Genomic DNA, 25,391 nt, shown 5'->3' on the forward strand with positions numbered 1-25,391 from the left:
ATGAACGGGGGAGGGGCAGAGAGAGAGGGAGACACAGAATCGGAAACAGGCTCCAGGCTCTGAGCCATCAGCCCAGAGCCTGAGGCGGGGCTCGAACTCACGGACTGCGAGATCGTGACCTGAGCTGAAGCTGGACGCCCAACCGACTGAGCCACCCAGGCGCCCCTAAAAAGCAATTTTTAAAAATCCAGAATTAAAAGGAAAAAGACTAAATGACAAAGGATAAGACATCATCATGTCATCATGAGTTTGCAACTTACTTTAAAATGCACCCAAAAAACAAGGTAGATGGATAGACGGATGGACTGATGGATTGGTGGACAGATATGCAACCAAGCCAATAAAGCAAAATGGTAACTGTAGAATCTAGGTGGTAAATATGTGGATGTTCCCTCTGAAATTCTTTCACTGTTCTATATTGCTGGAAAAATTTTGTAATAAAATTCGGGGGTGGAAAACATCATCATAAAAGACTGAAACCCCAAAGAGAGAAAAGGCAGAAATTGGAGTTCAACCCAGACAGTACCTTGCCCCGATGTTCATGTTGGGTACGGCCATAAGAAGCAGACTAGAAGTGCAGAGACTAGAAAGAGAAACTACTTGCATTGGAAAGTCACTGAATCTGCATCCGGTAATGAACGTAATTCCACCCCAGAAAGGTCAAAAGCACATGCTGTGAGGTTAGTGCACTGAAGTGTGGCTTGCTATGGCATTGTGTTTGTTGAGATTCTTTGGGTTTGCAAGGTTTAGAAATCTGTTCGGGTTACCTTGGTTCCTGGGTATTTTTTACAAATCAGTTTAGGATAGATTTTGCCGCAGCAAACAACCCCTAAATCTGAGAAGCTTATATCAACAATGGCTTTTTTTTTTCACTCATGTTACATGAACATTTCAATCAGCTATAGCTCCCTGCTCCACGTTGCCTTTACTCTGGGATTCAGGCTGACGAGCTTCTCTCTAAAATAGCGCTAGTTATCACATTAAGTGAAAACGACATGGTGAACAATGCTTTGACTCTTAGAGTGTGTATTTGGAAATGACATATGTCATGTTCACACATTGCTTTGACCAAAGCAGTCACATGGTCAAGCCTCCCTTAGAGAGAGGCCACAAATATTTTTTAACATGAGTATAGTCTCGCACACGGGGTTAGTGTAAAGGCAGAAGGTGTGGAAGGAAAATGGGAATTCCTCTGATTGGAGGCAGGTCTCAGGGAGAAGTGGACCAGGGTCCATGGCTGTTCAGGGCGCAGGTCTGGCTAATCACAGTAGCCTCATCTACTTATAGCTTTGTGGCTCAACAACAGTTCTGGTTCTCAATCTACGTGGGACTCAGCCCTGTGGCATCGCTACTCCCCAGAAGGAAGAATCTGATTGGATTGGTAAGATACTACTCAGAATGGGCCATCCTGTTGGGCAGAGCAATTGTACCAGATTATTTCATAGCCACTTGGCATTCTCAAGTGGCTGCCCATAGGGTGTGACACTTATTCTTGGCTCAATCGCTTGTAGCCAGGGTAATGGGGACATGGACAAAGCAGGGACAGAGGGCTGAAGTTAAGGCTGTCGGTGTGGCATGCACTTAGAATGTCATAGCCTCCTTTCCCTCATAGCTATTCTCTACAGTAAACTTCCAGATGCCTGAGAACCAGCCCCCAAGACAAAAGTGATAACTGATGCTAGAAACGAGCACTCACTTGGACTACAGCCAGATGCCAAAATACTTATCACAGCAAACTTCAAACAGAAGTTACATTTTCCCCGACTGCATTAGAATTTCATTAAAGAAAAATAATACTTCTCAAAAGAACTTAAAAATACACACTCATGGGGCACCTGGGTGGCTCGGTTGGTTAAGTGTCTGACTTCGGCTCAGGTCATGATCTCACAGTTTGTGGGTTCAAGCCCTGTATCGGGCCCTGTGCTGACAGCTCAGAGCCTGGAGCCTGCTTCGGATTCTGTGTCTTCCTCTCTCTCTGCCCCTCCCCAGCTCACGCTCTCTCTCTGTCTCTCAAAAATGAATAAATGTTAAAAAAATTTTTAAAAAATACACTCATAACACAAAGTATAGACCAAGACTTTCAGCACGGGCCACGTGCTCATTTCTAAAAGTGTTCTGAAATAAAAGGAGTAACGCTAAAATAATTCTACCACACCTTTCCTGTGACAAATCTATTTTTTCCACTCCTTAGAAAAGTTTTTCAAACAAAAGTGGATGGTATTTCTAATTCCCTTATTGGTCAAGGCCAGGAAACAGAGTTTCTTCCTTCACTGACCAGAGCCCTTGTACTTTTTAAAAGATATTTGGGTATTTTATTAAAAAAATAAAAGACTACAATAAATGACTGTAAGATAGCACAGGACTCTAAGAAGAAATAGATTTGTTTTACTGAATTATTCATAGTAGCAAATTTTAGTGTCATGAGATCATCAAATGACTTATCAGGAGTTAGAAATAGTTTCCTGATACTAACTTTTGTTTACAATAGTCTTCATTGTAATGGAATTTGATGAGCAACCAAAGCAAAAGGGAAAATTTTATGCCGTGTGGGATAGGATAGGAAAAGAGGCAGAAAGTCTTATCACCTCTATCCAGACCCTGCATTTAATCCATATTTAAAGCTGAGATAAGATTTATTTTCAGGCATCATTTTAGTCATGCAGAAAACTCCTGATTTCTTTCTAAATTACGCACAGTGCATTGTTCCGGTTTAGTCCTGTTCAGTAAACATTTACTGAGGACCTACTATGTGCCAAGCCTGTGTTAAACATAAGAGATAAAGAAATGAGTAAGCTATGGCTGCACTGTGGTTATTAATTCAACATCCAGCAGCCAACCTCCGGCTGGAGGTTGCTGTGATGAGTATGGAGGATTAAGTCCATCTCCAGCTCCAGGTATGAATCCCGATTAGGCAGTCCAGATAAGCCCACCCCACCTGCCACCTAGACCTAAACCTGGTCCACATTTATCCTGGCCCGAGGGATTTGCTGAATGGAGAATGGGTGCATAATCAATTTCAGACTGATAAGGTATGAGGGGAGATGTGCTGGGGCTTCTGGGAAATCATTTCCTTTCCTTTTCTTTTCTTTTTAATGTTTATTTTGAGACAGAGAGAGACAGAGTGAGAGTGGGGGAGGGGAAAAGAGAGAGGGAGACACAGAATCCAAAGCAGGCTCCAGGCTCTGGAGCTGTCAGCACAGAGCCCGATGCAGGGATTAAACCCACAAACTGCGAGATCATGACCTGAACCGAAGTCAGACGCTCAACTGACTGAGCCACCCAGGTGCCCCAGGTTGCTGTAGTTGCGGGGGCAAAGCCTAGGCCAGTGGCAGTATCTGTTTGGCCACTCTGAGGGAAGCCAGCCTGAGGATAAAACCAACTTTGCAAGAGGCCACCCAGAGAGGCAGAAGAGAACCAAGTCTCTGGTTTTATCATTGAGTTCTCAATCAAACCCATTCTGAAATCTTCCTTCTTTACCTCAGAACCTTTTAGTTTCCTGAACCAAAGAATCCCCTTCATTATTTAAGACAGTTTCCTGCTGTTCGCAGCACAATGAGTCCTAGCCAAGATAGCTGCCCAGTATCCTTTCTGCCTTCTTTGGTAACAGCACCTTGAGTTCCTTTTGGGGATCTGTCTTTCCCCAATTCTAAAGCTATGTGCACTGGGTTAGGGATCCTTCACTTTGCCCAACAGCCCACTGCCCACTAAATTCCCCTAGTTCCATGGATTGATTCCAAAGTAGGTCATTGACCTGAGTCAGTTCAATTAGAAACTCAGGAAGAGACTTTCTCTTTCTAAGGCATGAGACATAGGCTAGTGTCACAAGGCAGGGACCATTTGAGGGTGGAGCCATGCCAGAGGAAACTGAATCAAGAGATGGAGAGGGAACCAAATCGTGAAGACATCATCTGGGTCCCCAGATCAAGCTGTGGAAGATCTCCCCATGGGAGAGGACATATATAAACAAACAAACAAACAATCTTTTTCACTGAAGTCAGTTCAAATGGGGTTTTCTGTCATGTGAGGGACTGGCCCCCAGAGTTAACTAGCAGATACGGGAATAGCAAGTTCTGCATACTTAACACATCCAGCTGGAACAAACTCTTTGAGTTCATCATACTTTTTACTGCTGACAATATAAACTTTTATTAAAAATTGCTTATAGCAAAAATTATTAATTTAATTATTAACCAAAATATTTTCAGAGCTGCATTGGAAAGAAATCCCAAGTGAAGTTTATAATAGCCACTAAGCCAGCGCTGTTCAGTATATCTGTCCAGTTATGTTCTTATTAAGTTCTCGCCTCTCATGTTCCAATTAAGCTAATCCAAAGGCAGGGCTAGATGTCAGTGGATCACCAAGAACATGGAGCCAAATGTAATGTCTAATCTTAAGATGATATTTACATGTCTCAAACTTAATTTGCCACTAGAATACAACCCAATTCATGACAGAATAGGAATGGTATTATGGCCTTTTAATCAATGTTCAGTCTAAGAAAAATGCTGAAGTTCTATCTTAACAATTGCATAGTTGATTTTCTTTTCACCTCTTCCAAATCACATAGACTCTGGGCTGCCCAGGGATCCCAGGGAAGGCAGCTATAAATATAAATAGAAGATCAGGAAGGTCAATGTCAACAAAGATGCAGCAAGGAACAGGCAAGTCTTCATGAAAATTCTACAAAGACCTGTCTTGGTATAAAAATTATTTGCAACCTAACTTCACAGTTATGCCTCCAAGAGATCAAGGGGTCTCTTGCACTCCCTTCAAGGCCTGCTCTCTGCTCAGAGAAGATGGAAAAATTGATCAGGACCTATGCAAAAGGAAGCTTCTGGCAGAGGCTCTGACAATCAGGGCTTTCTTAATCCATCTCACTATCCCCGTCTGAAACTGGGTTTATTCTTTCTTCACTTTCAACCTGGACCCATGTCTCCTCCCTCTGTTTTCTCACTTGCTGCCAGCTGCCTCTCTTCCTGAATCCCTCAAGCACAATCTTGAAAGACAATGGCTACCCCCTACTGAACACTCACCTTGTGCTAAGTGCCATACACAGAACATCTTAATCCTCCCAAAAACCCTGGTGAGGTGGGTACTATGGTTATCACCCTCCCCATTTAACAAATAAGAAAACTGAGACCCTTAGAGTTTTAGAGTTTAAGGAAACTTCTCAGATGCCCAGAGCTAGCAAAACTTGGAGGAGGGAGGGCACCTGGGTGGCTCAGTCAGTTAAGCATCCGACTTTGGCTCAGGTCATGATTTCACAGTCTGTGAGTTCGAGCCCTGTGTTGGGCTCTGTGCTGGCAGCTCAGAGCCTGGAGCCTGCTTCAGATTCTGTGTCTCTCTCTCTCTCTTTGCCCCTTCCCCGCTCACACTCGGGTCTCTCTCTCTCTCTCTTTCTCTCAAAAGATGAATAAATGTTAAAAAAACATTTTTTTTTAAAGTTGGAGGAGGGGATTCAAGCCCACCCTTTTGATTCCAGCAACCCTACCTTACCTTTCCTTACTGTATTCTCAGAGCCCTCCACATGTCTGAGTTTAACCTCCCACTACTCTTTAACTCCCCACATGGCCAGTCTCAACCCACCTCTTCCTTACATACTGCCCTCATTCTTAGTTTTCCATTCCGGGCCTAAGGAACATTTTTCCAATTCAATTTTGTTCTTATTTTATTGCTACTTTTCACTGTAGCTGTGCCAGTCACTGAGCTGAACACATTATCTTATTTAAACTCTCTTAATATGAATATTATCATTATATGTAATAATGATATGTATATCATTACGTATATTATAATAATATATATATTATCATTACTATTTCTATTTCACAGAGGAGTACACTGAGGCTTAGAAGGTTAAAATTACAAGGTCCCAGTGCTAGCCAGGTCCAAAGTCACCTACCTAGAAAGAGGTAGAACTGGGCTCTCAATTCAGGTAAGCATAGCTCCAAACTCTATGCTTAATCATTAAGCTTCCCTTACACTGCCTCCCACATAACAACAGCAGCAGCTACTACTACAAAAATCTGGGTGTTTTTAGGATTTCAGAACAAGAGTTGGTAAACTTTCTTAAATGGCCAGGTATACATATCAGGCTTGTGTTACAACTATTCAACTTGGCTACAGTGAAAGAGTGCAAAAGTGCACTTTTAGTGCAAAAGTGGCCATAGACAAAAATGTAAAGGAGTGGGTGTGGCTGTGTTCCAATAAAATTTCAGTTACAAAAAGAGGTAGCTGGCCCTACAGGCCATAATTTGCAGACCTCTGCTTTAGAACATTATCAATCACTGATAGATGCTTTTTCATGCAGAAGCATGGAAAAATCCATAGTACTTGATTTCTGACCCAGAAATCTGATTTCAAGAAAGCTCGTTTTCACCCATTTCCTGGACAGCCCTTTTATTATTCTAAGGGATTAACAGTTTAAACATCTTTTGGCTCTGGAAGTAGTTTATGACTTGGGTTTTCTTGTTCCTAAAAAGTAGCAGGAGAAATGCAGCTCTCTAAACAACCAAGAGGGCCAAAAGAATCAATTGAACCTTATTTTCACTTTTTAAAAAAGGGTTTCCAATCCTTTAGACATTAATTCTCAAGAGTATTTTGGGATACCTTGCAGTCTTTCTTTCTTTTTCGGTCACTATGGCTGTGATTCTAGCAGCTTCTTCAGCATTGGAGGGCCCTTAATAGTGCATTCTCAGGTTCTGAGCTCACCATATTATTTCCAAGGGTTATGTTTAGATTTTTACAAATATATATTACTTTTTAAATGCGCTAGTATTTTTAGAACGATGAGGAAAATCCATCCTTGGCCATCTGTAATACCCAGAAATTAGTAACAAGGATACCACCTTCCATTTATTCAAGCAACAACTGGTCACTCAGCAGGGACCATGGGGAATAACATTCCTTTTACAGACTCGCTATTTTCTAGGCATCATGTTAATCATGTTAACAACAGTTAATATGCATTGAATGTTGTCACTCTGCCAGGCACTCTTCTAAATTTTACTTAGCTCATTTATCCTCATGACAACTACGTATTATTAGGTTACTATTCTTATTATTCCCATTTTACAGATTAGGAAACAGGGGCACAGAAAGGTTAAATACCTTGTCCAAAGTCACTTACTAGTAGATGGTCAGAGTCAGAATTTGAACTCAGTTGGACTCCAGAACTTGCTCTTTCACACATTACCTCATTTAACCCTGTCCATAAGCCCACCAGTGGTTTACAAATCAGGGGAGGAGGGAGTTGCAGACAAGTAACTTCCCTGAAGTCACTAGGCTAGAGCCAGAAGTCAAACCTGCCACCTGCTGCCAAATCCATACTATTTCTAATACAGTATATGAGGTGAATTGCAAAAAGGGCCACCATTCTTCACCCCTTCCTGGATCCACAACCTTTGCAGTGTAGTTTTAAAGCTCTTCCCATCAAGAGGTGGAGTCTATTTTCTTACTCTCTGAATCTGAGCTGGCCTTGTGACTTGCTTTGGCCAAGGTAAGGCCGTAAAAGTAGCAATGTGCCAGTTCCAAACCTCATCAGGCTCAAGAGGCCTTGAGAACTTCTACTTGAACCCTCGCACCCCTGCCCAGCTACAATGTGAACTCTCCAGGGTTAATTTGATGGAAGCTGAGTGACCAAGTTGAACAGAGGTGATACATCCCAGCTAAGGCCTTCCTAGACCCAGCCTGCCCACAGACACAAGAATGGCCCCAACCAAGGCCAGAAGAACCTCCCAGCTGAGCCCAGCCCAATTGCTCTCTTGCAGGAGAATGAACTAAATAAACTGTTGTTTTATGCCACTAATTTTTGAGGTAGTGTGTTATGTAGCAAAAAATCAACAGATGCCATGTATAATAAATGAAATGCAATTTATAGCCAAATGCTCTCCCTATTTAGCAGACAGTCAAGACTGCTACGACAGCCCCCTGGCATAGAGCCATGCCCCTGAAAGCAAGAGGACAAAGCTTCAGAGCAGAAAAGGAAAATCCTGTCACAAAGCCACTGCCCTTTATTTTATAAGGCAACCATGGGGTCACCCTCAGGTCAGAGCCTGTTGACTTTCTTTCTAAAGCCTTGTCTTTTGAGGATGACTTTGATTTTTAGAAACAAAAGCAACTCCTAGCCAAGTTTGGGAATGAAGTGATCAATGCTGCCATTGTTAAAAAGAAGAAAGAAAAGAAGCATGACTATCAAGTTATAATAAGATTTTCTTGTATGGTTTACAAACTGGATCGGACAGCAATTCCAAGAGCCTCAGAGCGAAGTATTTTCAACACTAACAGCCTTATTGGCATTCAGCAGTCCCCTCCTTATCCACAGAGGATAGGTTCCAAGACCTCAGTGGATGCCTGAAACTGCCGTGAGTACCAAACCCTGCATGTAGTATGTTTTCCCCGTATATACATACCTATGACAAACTTAATTTATAAATTAGGCACAATAAGACAACAACAATTTCAACAATGTTTTTTTAAGTTTATTTATTTATTTTGAGAGAGACAGAGAGAGCAAGCTGGGGAGGGAGGGGGCAGAGACAGAGAGGTGGGGGGAGAGAGAGAGAATCCCAAGCAGGCTCTCGCTGTCAGCACAAAACCTGATGCGGGGCTTGAACTCACGAACCATGAGATAATGACCTGAGCCAAAACCAAGAATCAGACGCTTAACTGACTGAGCCACCCAGGCGCCCCCATGGGTACTTCTTGAACCTCTGTTTCCTTATCCATAAAAGAGGAACAATAAAACCACCCATTCAAAGGGTTACTGTAAGTAACAATGCGATCACAATGTGAAATAATGCCTGGCATATGGAAAGTACTCTACAAATGATTGCCATCAATCACCATTGATTAATCACTTAGAAGGTAACTGTTGGGTAATGGTAGATGATTAAGAAATAGCTCTTAACTTAGAGCCGTATGTCATATTTAGGTACTAACTTCCAAAATGTGAAATTGGGATCTGCTATCTGGACCCACTTAAATGCTGTGACATTCAATCAAATGTAATAAGATCAGGTAAAAACCCAGTTTCCTCTACTGAAAATCTATCCAAGCAATAAAGATGAAGTACTGATACACGTAAAACACAGATGAACCTCACAAACACTGTACTAAATGAAATAAGCCAGATGTAAAAGACCATATTATGTGATTCTAGTTATTTGAAATGTTCAGAAAAGGTAAATCTATGGAGATAAAAAGTAGATTCGCTGCTGCTTGGGGGTAGGGGTGGAAATGAAGAGTAACCAGAAATAGCCACTAGAGATTGGGGTGGGGAGAGGTTATGGAAATGTTCTAAAATTAGATTGTGGCGATGGCTGCACAACTCTAAATGTGGTTCAGTTAAAATGAGTGGACTTTTTAAAATCCTTTTTTTAGAGGCACCCAGGTGGCTCAATCAGTCGAGCATCTGACTCTTGATTTTGGCTCAGGTCATGATCTTGCGGTTGTGGGATTGAGCCCTGCATCGGGCTCTGCACTGACAGCATGGAGCCTGCTTGGGATTCTCTCTCCCTCCTCTCTGCCCCTCTCCCCTACTTTCACTTGCTCCCCTATCTCCATTTAACATACAAACACAGGTGGGGTCTTTTTTTCATGGTTTTAATATATATTGATTTTTCCAGGAAAGCAACCACCACATATACCGAGGGAAAAGTGTACTTTGTTCTATTCAGAACCTAAGAGTTTCTCACCATTTCAGAAAAATCCGAACACCATGGGCAATATCACTTACAGTATCTGAATGACTGATACATCGTGTGTGATGCAGTCTGCCTTTTTGCAGCTATCATATTCATGGTGATTCTTTTTTTTTTTTAATGTTTTTATTTATTTTTGAGACAGGGAGAGACAGAGCACGAGCAGGGGAGGGGCAGAGAGAGAGGGAGACACAGAATCAGAAGCAGGCTCCAGGCTCTGAGCTGTCAGCACAGAGCCCAACGCGGGGCTCGAACTCACGAACTGTGAGATCATGACCTGAGCTGAGGTCGGACACTCGACCGACTGAGCCACCCAGGAGCCCCTGATTCTATGTATATGTATGAGCAAGTCACTACTCATATCTTCTAGTATAGTTTTACCTGAGATTTTAAAAAATTAAAAAATATTACATATGTTGTAAATGGTTTCCATTTTCTTTCTCCTTTATGCTATAGTCTGCTATAGTATAAACAGCCACTATATATATGTGTGTGTGTGTGTGTGTGTGTATATACATATATATGTGTGTATACGTATACACACACACACACACACATATATATATGTTTGAAGTTATTGCACAGATAGATGCAATAGATTATTAGCTAATGAGCACCTAATGAATCATGCATGGTAGGTCCATGCCCCTTATGCCCCTTTGCAATGTGACTTTGCTAATTTTTCTAGAAGGAGTCTATTTCTCACCTACTTATGGGTTGCCATGTGAGTTGCTGGCTTTGTGAATTGCTTTGACCAATGGAACGTGGTAGAAGGGTTGCTGTTGGAGTTCCAGAGCCCCAGCCTCACATTTCTGCCTTTGCCCTCTTGGAAATGTCCTGAAACCACCAGGCTGTAAAGAAGCAGGGCTGGCCTGCTACAGGATAAGAGCCATGAGGAGGAGAACTGAAGTGCCTAGCCAACACCAGCACTGAGGCCCCAGCCATGTGCCTGACACCAGCTTGGACCTCCCAGCCCTTCCCAGTCACCTGCTGAAAGCAGTCACATGAGTGAGTCGAGGTGAGACCAAGAGAAGAACATTCAGCCCACAGAAATATTAAATCAATGTGTTAAGACGTGCAGTTTCCAGGTAGTTTGTTATAAACAACACACACAGCAGGGGCACCCAGGTGGCTCAGCTGGTTAAGCATCTGACTCTTGATCTTGGCTCAGGTCATGATCTCATGGTTTGTGAGTTTGAGCCCCACATCTGGCTCTGCAATAAGACTGCGGAGCCTTATTGGGATTCTCTCTCTTCTTCTCTCTCTCTCTGCCCCCTCCCAGTTCACATGCACTCTCTCTCTCTCTTTCTCTCAAAATTATCTAAGCATTTCAAGATATGAAAAGGCTCTTTACAATGTGACAAGGGGGCACAGGGCCCAACAACACAGAGAACATTGTGCTGATGAGTTCCCACTGCTCCTAAAATAAAACCCACACTTTTTACTGGCTTATATGATGTGGCCACTGTAGAGCGGCCATCTTACCTCCCACCTCATTGGTTTGCTCTGCTCCCCCCATACTGGCTTCCTTTTTGTCCCTGGAAGAGGTGACTGAATTTGGCAGTACTGGGTCATTAAGAAAGCTTAAGAAGAGTTGTGCTGGAGGATTTCAGGGTCAAAGCACCACAAGTAAAAGAGAGAACAAATGGTGTAAAAAGATGGAGGTGAGGTGTGTCACTGTTACTCAATGTGTCAGTGAAAATGGAAAAGAAAGAAAATCACCTAAATTGGGGGCAAGGGCCCATTTATTTATAACATTTTTTATAATTACCAAAGTAATTGACACTTATTTTCAATTTTTCAAATATTATTGAAATACTGAAATATAAGAGAGAAAAGCCCTCTAAATTTGCATCCCCCCCCCCCCCCCCCCCCCCCCCCCGCTTATGTGTGATTTTCACTTATTGGCTGACAGGTTTAGATACTATCATTTACCTTTGGCTTGGTCTATGTACTGTGCACGTCAGTATATACACAGGAAATGCCTGTGCAATATCTATTGTCAATTCAGATATAATTCCACCAACTATTTGTACCAAGTAATCATTTCCCACTCTTTATCTTTCACAGAGTATGTTTGTTTAACACAATATAAAATACTGCTAGCAGCCAGCTAATTTCACAGCAACACTAAAAGGTCCATAGACTTTCTTAATAGATGGTCACTTTAGTGTCCTACAGTTGTCACCTACATCTTCTCTATGACCTTTTTACATGTAGTTGAAAACAATGATCTGGGAAAAGAATGAATAAATTTATTCCACTTGCTAAGAACATCTTAGGACATGCACAGGGTCTTTATCTAATCCTAAGGCTGAGATAATTATTGCAAATCATTCACTTAAGGTTTAGTCTCCCAGTTGTAATCTCTTCCAAAAAATCAGGACTAGAGAAATAAAGCTGAATTTTACTCTGAGCACTTAAAAGATTAAAATATGAGAGCATCTGGGTGGCTCAGTTGTTTGGGCATCCGACTCTGGATTTAGGCTCAGATCATGGTCTCATGGTTCATGGGACTGAGCCCCACGTTGGGCTCTACGCTGACAGTGCAGAGCCTGCTTTGTATTCTCTTTCTCCGTCTCTCTCTCTCTGCCCCTCCCCCACTCCTGTGTGTGTGCGTGCACATGTGCATGCTCTCTCTCTCAAAATAAATATTTAAAAAAACAAAAGATGATAATATCCAATGATGAACAAACTGTTTGATTAGGATCTTTATGAAAGTCACCAGAGTTCAATTTATAATATTTAAAATGACACGTATAAAGGAATTGAATTATGAATTAATCAAAATCAAAATCATCAAACTTACACAGCTTGTGTGCGACAGAGTCAGACTGGAAGCAAAGTCTGCCTGATTCTGGAGGCTGGGTTCTGAAGCACTGGATGAGGTACCATAGACTTCCTCTTTTGTGTTTGTGTGTGTGTGTGTGTGTGTGTGTGTGTGTGTGTGTGTGTTTAATTGGCCAGGTGCTCTATGACATAGTAATTAGGTATCACTGATGCTTGTCTCTTTCTCTCTCTCTCTCTGCTTTATTCCCTCCAGTTTTTCTTGGAGTGTCACAGTACTCACGGGGCCAATCTAAATAAACGATCCTGCCCCACGATGTCTACATGAGGGCTCTGTCTGTGTGACTGACTGCCCCAGATCTGCCTCATTTCTTACTGCTCTTCTCCACAGCTTCCAGACCCATCTTTCATATCAGAATCTGGCCTGTGCTTTTGGCAAGCCACTGGACTGACACCAGTGTGGTCTGGGGGTCAAACTCCTAGCCTCAGGAAGCAGACTGCTTGGCTTGAATCTTGGCTCTACCACATACTGGTTGTTCCCTTGAGCTTGTTGGTTAACCTTGGTGCTGCATAGTCCTCATCTATAAGATAAGGGCACATACGTTGGGGTGCCTGGGTGGGTCAGTTGGTTGAGCGTCCGACTTCGGCTCAGGTCATGATCTCCAGTCTGTGAGTTCAAGCCCTGCATCGGGCTCTGTACTGACAGCTCAGAGCGTGAAGCCTGCTTTGGATTCTGGGTCTCCCTCTCTCTCTGCTCCTCCCCTGCTCAAGCTCTGTCTCTCTGTCTCTCAAAAATAAATAAACATTAAAAAAAAAAAAGAGCACCCACATTGGAGGGCTGCTGGGAAGATGAAACTTTCTTCAGACAAAATGCTTAGAACAATGTCTGGCACAAAGCAAAGGCCCTAAAGCGCTAGAAACTACTATTCTTCAATTCCAGCTTCTTGCTCATCCCCCTGGCTCTCCATTGGCTAGGAGGTCCCTTCAATTTCAGAGGAGGGGCTCCTTATTCAGCTCTAGCGCTAGGGGCAGCCTCCCTACAGTCTACCTTCCTCCAGAGGCAGTAAATCCAGACACTGCAGCTACAGTTAGTAAATTACTTCTGGAATGTAATAGCTAGGGCAAACTGACAAGTGCTCCCATAACTTAACCGCTATCTTAAAAGTTGGCTCTCACTTTTGAGGAACCGTATTAATTCATTCATCCGACAAATATTTAGTGAGTCCCTACCACGTACCAGGCACTGCTGGAGCTACATCATAGAACAAAACGGAAAATAATGAAAGCGAGGGAACATAACTATAAGCCAGCATTTTAAGGGCAAAATACAAATCAGCAATTATTTCTTGAGCGACCTAATATGAACACTGTTTCAAGATATAATTTGAATGGCTCCAATAAACAATGAATTACGCTGCTGTTTAAGAGTCATTTGGATGCAAGTTCAGTTGTGGGTGACAGATAAGAATGCTTCAGTTATGTAATTTTGGCTGGAGGCTGGTTATCATTCAGTTTAGCATCTATTCCCACTGACAGGATGTGAGGAACAGCTGAATTGAGAAAATGCAAATCTGTTGTGCAGATCTGGATAAGAGGAGCTCCATTTGGGTCTGACAAATGCTGATGTAATTTTCAAGGCTTCAAAAATAACCCACAAAAGGCTACATGACCAGGGGGTGAAAAAAGAGGGAATCACATTTAATTAACAAATTCCAAGTCAGGAAATGAAAGAAGTTAATGGTAATTCACCCATCTTGCATATTTGTAGCACTCAAGTTACTTGAGCTTCTGGGAAGAGCCTGAGGGCAGGCAGGGAGGAAACTGAGGCTCACAGATCCCCTAGGTTTCCCACTGCAAGGAAGTGGCTGAGCAGGATTTTGGACTCCAGTGTGTCTGGCTGCCTTTAAAGTTGATCAATTTTCGCAAGCTAACAGTTTTAAGAACTCACATTTTCTACATTCCCTGATCGTTCATTACAACATTTAAACTTTAATGCTCCATTCAAGCACCCTGCAGCATTTGATGTTTAGACTAGTTTCACTTAGTCCCAGAGGCAGCTCATCTGCAGGATGTCGAAGATGAAATATGAGTTGGCATGAGGATGCCTCATTAATCTCTAATACAAACAAATTTTTCTGATTCTTTAAAAGCATTTTATCATTGCTTAGAGGCTGGAAACTGTTTCTAGCCCCCTCATTACAAAACTATTTATGGACAGACATTAGATATAGAACCCTCAATGTAAAATCTTAATTACTGCCCTTTTAGCTGATTTTTGTGTGCTCTGAAGGGGTATAAATTAGAAGGATAACAGCTGAAGAAATTAGAGTAAAGTCTGCACGATTCAATAGAGCTGTGCCAAGTCTAGATGTGCATTCACAGCACCTAGATCCCTTCTTGTTTTTTCTCCACGTCCATTCTTATTTCAGAGGCTCAAATAAGAACAGAAACAAAGGGTAGGGAAAAAAGAAACTCCAGCTACTGAAGGCTTTACTGCTCATTTGTGGTTTTCTTGAGGACAGGGCCATATCTGGTCCTCTCTATGTCCCTCCCTAGGGTCTGGCCCCGTAATCAGCACATAGTAGGGCTAAACAAATATTTGTTGAATAGAACTTAATTTGGGTGACCTAATCTGTTTGCAGATACTCCTTACACATATTCAAACAAAGGTTATTCCACTGTGCTCATTTCATTGTTTAATCATTGTGATCCACCCTTTGTTCAATCTAATAAAAGGCACAGCACACTTAATATACTTTGGCCAACAGCAAGATTAAAAAGAAAAATCCCTGAAATGTGACTTGCGAGACTGTGTGGTCTCCCTCATTTAGCAGCAGGACCTGAGGCCAGACAGACAAAGCCACCTGACAATGGCAGGGTCAGGCCAAGGCTCTGCTCTCTGGCCCCTGGCCTCACTACCAATCCACATGGCTGCACCTTGCACCTGTTAACACCACATTGAGGAGGGGAAAGTCAGTTATGAATAGGGGACAAAAATTAAGTCCTCAGGAGAAGCCAAATGAGCAAATTAACAAATGCAGGAAGTGGAAGCAGTTCAGATTTTATAACCTGTGGCAAGTAACAATCTGTTCTTCACACAACAGATATGGATTTAAAAATCAGTGTTTCCTAGAGCTATTTAGAGGACAGTCTCCAACTCTCATTGTTTGGGAGGGATGAAATTAGGACTATCTGGGGTATGGGTGTCTCCTCAGTATATAAAAGCACTATCCAGGCAGTATCCACTTCTCAGAGAGAGGCTCTGTGCTGAAGGGCGACCAAACAGTTTAAACCATTAACTGCGAATGCTCTCAAGATCCTGGGATGTGTCAAACTGATTGGGGTTTGCACTGTAGTTACTGCCAATCTATTAAGTATCATTTTGAATCATTTAGCCTGGATTTGAATCCCAACTCTGCCATTCATCCTTGATCATCATTCTAAATGTCCTTATTCTCCTGTTGCCTCATCTACAAAATGCAGACGGCACTAATAGGAATCTCACAAGGCTGTTGCTAGGGATGCATGAAATCATGGATGGTAAAGCACTAAGCAAAGTACTTGGTCAATATTAAATATTGTGGCTATTTTATATTCTTCATGTGGGCCATGCCCAATTCTAGTATTCAAAACTGTGCAGGGAACACACACGTCCAAAGTATCCTGTCAGCTGTAGAAAAGTGGGAGCCTCCATAAGGGTGTTTACAGGAAGGTGTGCAGGACTGGGACTCCATTTACACACATAACTGGCTGCAGTGTGACAATGACTACTGCTTACGGAGCACTCACTATGTGCCAAGCCTCTCCTGAAGCAAGCTACACGCACGGTGCTGGACACGAAGTGGAGTAGCGAGAGGCCAGAGGTGGGAAGGCCAATCCAGAGTCAGATAAAACTTAAGGAGAGCTTTAATCTGCACACAAACACAGTCAAAGGGAGTGAAAGATCCGACAGACCTGGTAGATGCCAATTACCCAGGAGAAAGGCAGGCAGGGAGGCCAAGAAGGTAGAAAAGCTCTCCGGAGCAGATGGCAGTGCGTGTGTGTGTGCACAACTAGATGTCACGGCTGGAGTGGAGTGAGTGACCAAAACACAGCCTTCCCTCCCAAAGGGATTGTTTTGAGAACAACCACTTGACGGTACTGAGATAATGAGGTACCATCTGATAAAAAGAAATTACTGAGCATTCAGAAATAAAGAAACCCCACAAAGCAACTAACCTCAAAACATTTTTCTTTCTTTGCTTGGTGAAGCAGGCTAGCCATTCCAGGAAGCAGAACTGGAAAGATGAATGTTTCCAAATATTCCTTGGGGGAACCTAAACCAAACAAAAAAAATCCCACTGAAAATCCCAAATGGCCCAAATGAATCTGGGAGAAACGTTTGCTTCTGAACCAAAAAAAAAGATACCATCCATGAAATAGCATGACCTTAATGCTACATTTTACTCCAGACTGCTGAGTTGGTCTGTATTCTTGAAGAAACTTAAAATATCTTTGAGCCTCTGCAGACTGGCCAAGGATGGAGATGGGGTCTTGCACAGGGCCAGGGCCACAGGCACAGACAGTAAGGAGGCCAGTGTGGCTGGAGGGAAAGCAAGGCAAGTGTGGTGGCGATGAGGCCAGAGAGGAACAGGATGGGGGTACGACGTCTAGGGCCTTATGGCCATAGTAATGGTGGTGGTGGTTGTCAAGGCCCGAAGCACACCAGCAGAGACAACAGAACAGAGCGATAGGAGAGGTCTGGCACGAGGGAGGGCCAGAGGAACTGGGCCCAGGGAGATGGAGAAAGTTTAGATCTCTGGCTCCAGGCCACAATGCAGGGCAGCATGATATTTTCTTCCACTTCTTACATTTCCCTCTCTTTGATTTTAATGTAAAATCAAAGTATGCTTGGCTGTTAGTTATCGTCTTTATTATATTTTAACATTCAAGATAAATCAGTGGGATAAAAGATATTTGTCTTAAAAATAAAAATTAGTGGTGCCTGCATGGCTCATTCAGTTAAGTGTCTGACTTCAGCTGAGAGATCATGATCTTACGGTTTGTGAGCTCGAGCCCTGCGTTGGGCTCTCTGCTGTCAGCAGAGCCTGCTTCAGATCTTCTGTCCTTCTCTCTCTCTGCCCCTCCCCTACTCACTTTCTCTCTCTCTCAAAGATAAAAAAACATTAAAAAAAAATAGGGGCGCCTGGGTGGCTCAGTCAGTTGAACGTCAGACTTCAGCTCAGGTCATGATCTCACAGTTTGTAGGTTCGAGTCCCATGTTGGGCTCTGTGCTGACAGCTCAGAGAAGCCTGCTTCATATTCTGTGTCTCATCCTCTCTCTGCCCCTCCCCGACTCATGCTCTGCCTCTCTCTCTCTTAAAAATAAATAAACATTGAAAAAAATTAAAAAATAAAATTAAGGGGCGCCTGGGTGGCTCAGTCGGTTAAGAGTCCGACTTCGGCTCAGGTCATGATCTCACGGTCCGTGAGTTCGAGCCCCGCGTCGGGCTCTGTGCTGAAGGCTCAGAGCCTGGAGCCCGTTTCAGATTGTGTCTCCCTCTCTCTGCCCCTCCCCTGTTCATGCTCTGTCTCTCTCTGTCTCAAAAATAAAAAAACGTTAAAAAAATTAAAATTAAAATTGAAATTAAAATTAAAACAAGAGCATATTCTTTCATACTTATGTGGTCACCTTGAGGTCTGTCCACCCCATCCCCATCCTGTGGTTTTGCAATGTTACAAGCCCCAAATTACAAAAGACAATATTTTACTTTCTTACTTACATGTTTTTGGATGGATTTTTTCCAACTTAACTTGAGGACAGGGTACATGTGAGTCCGTGGTCAAATGAGGAGTTGAATAAAGGTGCTCTGTATTGAAGCCATGGAAAATCGTTTCCTCCAATGGTGAAACCTGATGGCGGGTGGTATTGGGGAGGGAATCAATTCATAAAATTGTTTAAATAACTGTATTTTCTTTATAACCTAACAAAGGATAAAACTCTGTATTAACTTCAGGTTCAAGGGGCATAATGAGCACAAATCTCTGTTCCTCCTCCCTTCTGAGACACCTAAAATGACAATCAAGGAATAAAGCCCTCATAGAGAAAAGAGGACAACCAGAGGATGAAAGATTTGCAAGCATTTCTAAAACAAACGGGTGAAGCCTGTCATCAAATTAAGAAAGAGAAGGAATGGCAGCCCACGATCCACAAGAGGAAATTGCCCCGGAGGATGGGGGTCCCTCGTCCCATCAGAACTCCAAAAGGCTTCAATGATTTGGAGGCTCCCTGCCTGCTAACCCCGAAGAAAAGTCTTCCAGTAGACAATCACTCCCCAAGGGCTCGCAGTTTTTCCACTGGTAGAAGAGACTCATCCAGAAGACAAACCCACATGCACAATAGCAGGGAAAATCACACCAAAGAAAAATCCACTCAGACCTCCATTTTAAATTTTGAATAAATAATCCAAGTTCTCCCACACAGATAAAACACATCAATAGCACGAGACAAAGATCAAGACCCACAAAGAACTGACTCTGGAAGAAGCACATACAATTTAGGGAAGAGAACTGTAGTTGGTATCTGCAGAGCAATTTGAGAAAGCATTGCATCCCTAAAGCGAGAAGAGGATGCTATGAACAAGGAACAATCACAGACCAGGAAATTTCTTAGACACAAGAATCTCTAATAGTGGCAGCTGCGATAATGTACTAGAAGTGTAGAGACTCAGGTTTGGTCCCATCTCTGTGACCCTGCTCAAGTCGCTGAATGTCTCAGAACCTTGCTCTTTTATTTTAAACTCCATTAAGTCCTGTTTTACTCCAAGTATACTGCCTGAGGGCCCCCCTTCCTAGCTGCCTTGTCCTTGGCCCTCTTAGTACAGTCGTTATTTTGCTCATGCTGGCATACTTAGGAAACGTGCTCTATCACCTGCTGTCCCCAACACGGACATGTGTTGACTCCTTTGTGAAGACCTTTCTCATCCAGGATCTCATTTGAACCCCACAGAGGTCCTACGAATTAGTCGAGGATCATCTGTTCCATTTAAAAGATATGAAAACTGAGGCTCAGAGAGATTATATGAATGATGCCCTTTAAGTCACACCATTAGGAGTAGAGTTAGTATTGGCCACCATTTCTGGTTTTAACTCCAGTGCCTTCCCTCTCCCACCTCCCTAGCTCATGACACTGACATTCGCCAGCCATTGGCATTGTTCTCACGTAAGAACCTTTTATTTGGGTTGGGGCCTGTGTGATACTCACAGTAATCATACCTTCTGGTTTGACTTTACATCCCTCTGGAAAGGGAGGCAGCTCAGCTTCATACTCTAAAGAGTGGGAAAAAAAAAATCCTCAATTCCACACTTCATTGCAGTTTGCGGTGCGATTTCCCTTCCTCTGAATAAAACATTCTTAAATTTTATTTTCCTTGATGATGTATAGAAATGAAAACAACTGGCTATTACAGGTTAGTAATTATCGTGAGCCACCTTATTTAAAATGGGTAAAAGAAGACTGTTCTCTTGCATGACAGAGTCAGGCTTTATGGAAGAGGTTGAGGTTCTTTTGCTGAGAGGGTACAACTTTAGATTTTGCCCCCAAGTTATGGTAACTACCAGGAATGAAAGAAGGAAGAGAATGGAGGGAAGCTAAGGGAAGACACGGATAGCTACAGAGGGGAGGGGAGGGCAGAATAGAAGTGACAGAGAGATGGGCTGTCCTTTGCAGTCATGAGGATGAACATGAAGATGGCCCGGTTGGGGTATGCATTTGGAAGAACAATCCCATAAAGACCTTGCTCCTCAAAGTACACTCAAGAACGAGCAGCACTGGGCATCCCTGGGAAGTTAGAATTGCAACACCTCAAGCCCACCCCAGATCTGCTGAATTTGAACCTGCATTTTAACAAGATACCAGCTGACTTGTGCACACAAGTGGTAGCTCTGCTGTAAACTCCAGTAGTTTCCTATCCTGGCTGCACACTAGCATCACTGGGAAGGGGAGCTTTTTGAAAATACTAAAGTCTGGGCCTAACTCCAGAAATTCTGATTCAATGGGTCTAGGGCAGAAATGCTCATGGGCTACATTAGTTACATGCCTAAAAGAAAGAGTGGTAAAAATATTTCTGGAAAAGTCAATGTTTTAAAGGCAAATGCATAATCACTTTGTAGCGAGGAGGAAAAAACAGTTTCTGGGCAAGATGGTATTGATGGAATATAACTGAATTGGACACATGCTTTCTTCTACCACCTGGTTACTTGTCAGTAAAACATCTCTTGAATTTTTTTTTAAAACTCCTAGGTATCAGGCTGTGATGAGTATGTTACGCTGCAGGAGCAATTTTGATTTCCAATACTAGCTATATTAGTTTTCTACTGCTGTGTAACAAACTACCACAAACTTAGCAACTTAAAACAACACAAATTTATTATTTCACAGTTCCTGTGGGTCAGCAGTCCAGGTATGGGTTAGTCTCATCAGGGTGAAATCAAGGTGTTGGCCACGGCTGTGATGTCATCTGAGGGTTGGGTCTTCTTCTAAGATCATTGGTTGTTGGCAGTTCTGTTTCTTGTGGTTGTAGGTCTAACGTCCCCATTTTCTTTTTGTTGGTGGGACTCCCGGCTCCTAGAGACCACCTTCGAGTTCTCGCCACGGACAGTTCACACATGGTTAGTTGCTACTTCGAGATGAGCAGGAGTCTCTTCTGCTTTAATGTCTTTGACTTGTTTTAAGGGCTCATCTGATTAGGTCCAGCCCACCTACCATGATCTTCCTAATTTAAAGTCAACTGATGACGAACTGTAATTACATCTGGAAAATCTCTTGACAGCAATGCCTAGATTTGTGTTGGATTGAATAACTGGGAGGTGTGTGCAACTGGGGAGTGGGAATCCTTGGATCTTAGAATTCTGCTTACCGTAACAGCTCGGGTTCTACCACTTTGTTTTTCCTCTCAAGCAAGTAAATTCACTCTTCTTCCCCAAACAGTTTGAGAAACACGAACATGGTATGAAAACTATTTATTTAGATTTAAGATATATACATTTAGAACTCTGATTACAAAGGCAATACATGCTATTGTGAGAAAATTCCAAAGAATACAGACCTGTCTTATGTAGGGAGTGTAAGTCACATCTGATCCCATCACAACCATAATAACCACTGTATTTACTAACATATGTATATAATATGCAAATACATTTATTTACATTAGATCTCCTACACCAGGTCAGACCATCCAAGTATAGAACCTCATAGCACAGTCCTTTTTCTTCTTCATTTATATCAGCTTTATCCTTATTTGAAGTTTGTAAAAATTAATGACTATCTCTTCTAATAGACTATGTATTTTGTGAGGGAAATTGTCTGGGTCTGCTTATGCTCAGTATCATATTCCCAAAGAATACTTGCTGAATGAATGAATGAACAAAATAAAGAGTATAGCAAGTTACTTTTGACCCTTTATCTATTAATTTGTTCATATTTATTGACGGCCCGCTATGTGCCAGGAACCATTCTAGATGTTGAATGTGTGACACCTTTCAACGTTGTTATATACAGGATATGCCACAATTATTTAACCAGTGTACTCTTAGTGGGTGTTCAGGTTTTTTACAACGCTTCATTATTACAAACAATGCTGCCATGAGCATCATTATATATACATCATAAATTGGAAGGGAGATATTTTTGTAGGATTAATTCTTAGAAGTGGAATTGTTCTGTTAAAGAAAAAAAATAATTTAAAATTTGGGCCCAAATGCCAAATGTTCCTACAAAAAGTTTACAACAATTTATACTCCTAATAGTAAGACTCTCTGTTTCTCTGGGTTATTACCAATCCTATATTTAAAATGATATTTTGCTTTTATCTGCATTTCATTGTCATTTATTTTTATTTTTTCTATTTAGATTTTTTCTAAGAAGACTTCTTAGGAATTCACTTAAAGTTGATGGAAAAAATGCAGATTTTTTCATCATACAACCACAAAAGATAAACAGTTGAAATGATTATGTAGAAGCATGGGAAAATACATTATCTTCAGGACAATCTGATGTGTTTGTGATTTCAAGTCTGTAATATTTAAGAGAATCTGGCATATTTGAGAACTTGTCACTTTTGCCTTGTGATTTCAATTTAAAATATATAATTGATTACAGACTGATGCTTTTTTCCACTGAAAGCCACGAGTTTGTATAAATTTGATTAAGTTTGTAAAGAGTATTGAACTCATTAAAACAACTTGATTCACCATGGTTTGACTCAATTTATTTTTTGAAATAATTTTTAATTAAAAATATTTTTGTGTGTTTATTTATTTACTTTGAGAGAGAGAGAGAGAGACAGAGCAAGCAGGGGAGGGGCATAGAGACAGGGAGAGAGAATACCAAGCAGGCTCTGAGCTATCAGCATGAAGCCTGATATGGGGATTGGGCTCACAAACCATGAGTCAGATGCTCAACTGACTAGTCACCCAGGTGCCCCCAAAACATTTTTAATGTTTATTTTTGAGAGAGAGAGAAAAAGAACATGCACATGCACGTGAGAGAGCATGAGCCGGGGAGGGGCAGAGAGAGACAAAGACACAGAATCTGAAGCAGGCTCCAGGCCCTGAGGTGTTAGCAGAGATAGATGCGGGGCTTGAACTCACAAAACTGTGAGATCATGACCTGAGCAGAAACCAAGAGTTGGATGCTTAACCGACTGAGCCACCCAGGTGCCCAGGAATAATTTCTTGTGGCTAAAAATACACAGGACAGGACAGTAGTACTGTGCTTTGTACCTCACTTGGAGAGCTTATTTAAAATGGAGAGCTTGGGAACTTACCCCCAAGAAGTCCCACCTCATTAGGTCCAGTACAGAGCACAGGAATCTGCATTTTAATAAGTAATCTAGATTTGATGCAGGTGCTCCCAGTCTACACTTTGAAGCATGCTGTATGTTGCCTAAGGGTTTGGACTTGAGTGACACACACATCGGAGTTCAAGCCTGGTTCTGCCACTTGCTTCAGGCAAGTTTCCTAAACTCTATCTGCTTCAGTTTCCTCGTATGTACAACAGGCAAAACCCTGAGTTCTTGTGAGGTTTAAATGAGAGGAAAAGCATCTAGCACAGTGCCTGGCACATAAAAAGCAGCTCAATAAATGTTGCCATTAGGATGACTTGAACAAATGGTAGGTGATGAAACAAACAAACAAACAAACAAAAGATTATTAAAGGGCTTAGGTATTAAGGTAAAGAGTTTGTTTATCATGAAAGCTATGAAAATCATTGCAGGTCATGGCATAACGTAATCAGATTTGAATTTTAAAGACATTCCTGTGGAAGATGGTCTGGACGGTGGCCTTCTGCAAATAAAAAGCTACAGCAGCAATCCAAATAGCAAGTGGTAAGGGCCTGATCTAAAGCAGCGCCATGAGAATCAAGGATGAGGAGATGGGGGTTACAAATGTTAAGCAGGTAGAATTTGTAGGGACTGGGGATCATGGAAAGCAAATGGGAAGCATGTTAAGATGAATCTCTGATTTCTGGACTGGGTAGCTGAGTGAATGATGGTAACACTCATTGAGATGGAAAGTTGTTGGTGTCTAGAATAGTGCCTAGAGTCATTACTGGCCCAGCATTTAAAACAGTTCCCAACATGGGTAGATATGTTGACAATATATGAGAATAATTTCATTGGAACCATGACATAAGTAGGAGCTAGTCTGCGCTGGGTTAAGAGAATAGGAATGAAAGTGGTATGAACAAGGGCAGTGTCTTCTTTCCAGAAGCTTGGATGAGAGAAGAAAATGGGAAGACAAGGGCTAGAACATAATAGGGGCTAAGGGAGAAGTTTTTCCTTAAGATGACAGACTAAAGGATGTTTGCAAGCAAAAGCCAGTAAAGAAGTTAGATGTAGGAGGAGAGGGGGTGACAGAGCAGGATCCTGGGATTGCAAGAGGATGGTACCAAAGCACAGATGTAGGCGGAGCTGTGAATAGCAGGGTAAACACTTCTTCCATGCATGCAGATGCAATTATGTTTATTGGTAATATGGAAGTTGGAGGATCCCCTTCCTGCTTCTGATTGCCTTACTATTCTCAGTGAATGCCTCCTACATTTACTAAGTGGTATCACACAATGTTTGAGGAGGGCAGTAGAAACTTGGGACTAGCAGATGGGGGCTGTTGATTGACAGGCACTGTGAGAGCCTCTTGGTGTCATTTTTCTCCAGCTGTACGCAGCTGCTGCGCTAGGGTTACAAGCAGGCATTCAGAGCTGGTCCATACCGGTATCCGGGAGTTGGGATGGAGGAACTCGATTTTACAATAGCTTTAAGGATTGAGGCCAGAGAGGGTTTGGAGTGATGAACCAATGGCAATGAGGATGCTGATGAGAGTAGTAACAGCAATATCAAAATAGAAGATGGGAAACTCGCGATACTTTGACTCAGTCTTCCTTAAAACTATAGTTAAAAATCATGTCACAAGTAAGATTTAACTAGAAGTCTTGGCAGTGAAGGAACTTTATTTATCAATAATACAAGTGCCTTTGAGAATACAAAGGTCAGAGGTAGTCGTCACTGTTAAGATGAGACAGAAAATTAAAGAACATTTACAAGTAAGTTGTCAACTTATATACACACACACACACACACACACACAGCAGCAGCAGCAGCATAGGACAGTCTTAAGTCAGATATTTACCTGTTCTGTATTTCATTTTCTTGAAACTGAGTTTCTGACGGGTCTGATTGCTGTGATAATTAGCTTAAAAATTTTTTTTAACGTTTGTTTATTTTTGAAGGAGAGACAGAGTGTGAGCAGAGGAGGGGCAGAGAGAGAGACACACACACAGAATCGGAAGCAGGTTCCAGGCTCTAGCTATCAGCACAGAGCCCAACGCAGGGCTCAAACTCACAAACTGCAAGATCATGACCT

At 42.1% G+C, this 25,391-nt stretch overlaps 1 protein-coding gene across 6 annotated transcripts in view; it reads right to left on the reverse strand.

Moving 5' to 3' along the window:
* Window positions 1-25,391, reverse strand: part of IQCK (IQ motif containing K) — a 123,857-nt gene that overhangs the window by 95,745 nt on the left and 2,721 nt on the right. For 4 of the 6 annotated variants that reach the window (XM_042921123.1, XM_042921119.1, XM_042921122.1 and 1 more), the window contains exons 2-4: window positions 19,732-19,796; window positions 18,251-18,380; window positions 16,707-16,804 (exon numbers count right to left, since the gene is read on the reverse strand). In XM_042921123.1, coding sequence (XP_042777057.1) covers window positions 16,707-16,804; window positions 18,251-18,380; window positions 19,732-19,796 — 293 coding nt within the window. The remainder of the gene's footprint in view (window positions 1-16,706; window positions 16,805-18,250; window positions 18,381-19,731; window positions 19,797-25,391) is intronic. The other 2 variants (XM_042921124.1, XM_042921121.1) reach the window with 1 other exon arrangement.

Source organism: Panthera leo, chromosome E3 (genome assembly GCF_018350215.1).
Source record: "Panthera leo isolate Ple1 chromosome E3, P.leo_Ple1_pat1.1, whole genome shotgun sequence".
Lineage (NCBI taxonomy): Eukaryota > Metazoa > Chordata > Mammalia > Carnivora > Felidae > Panthera > Panthera leo.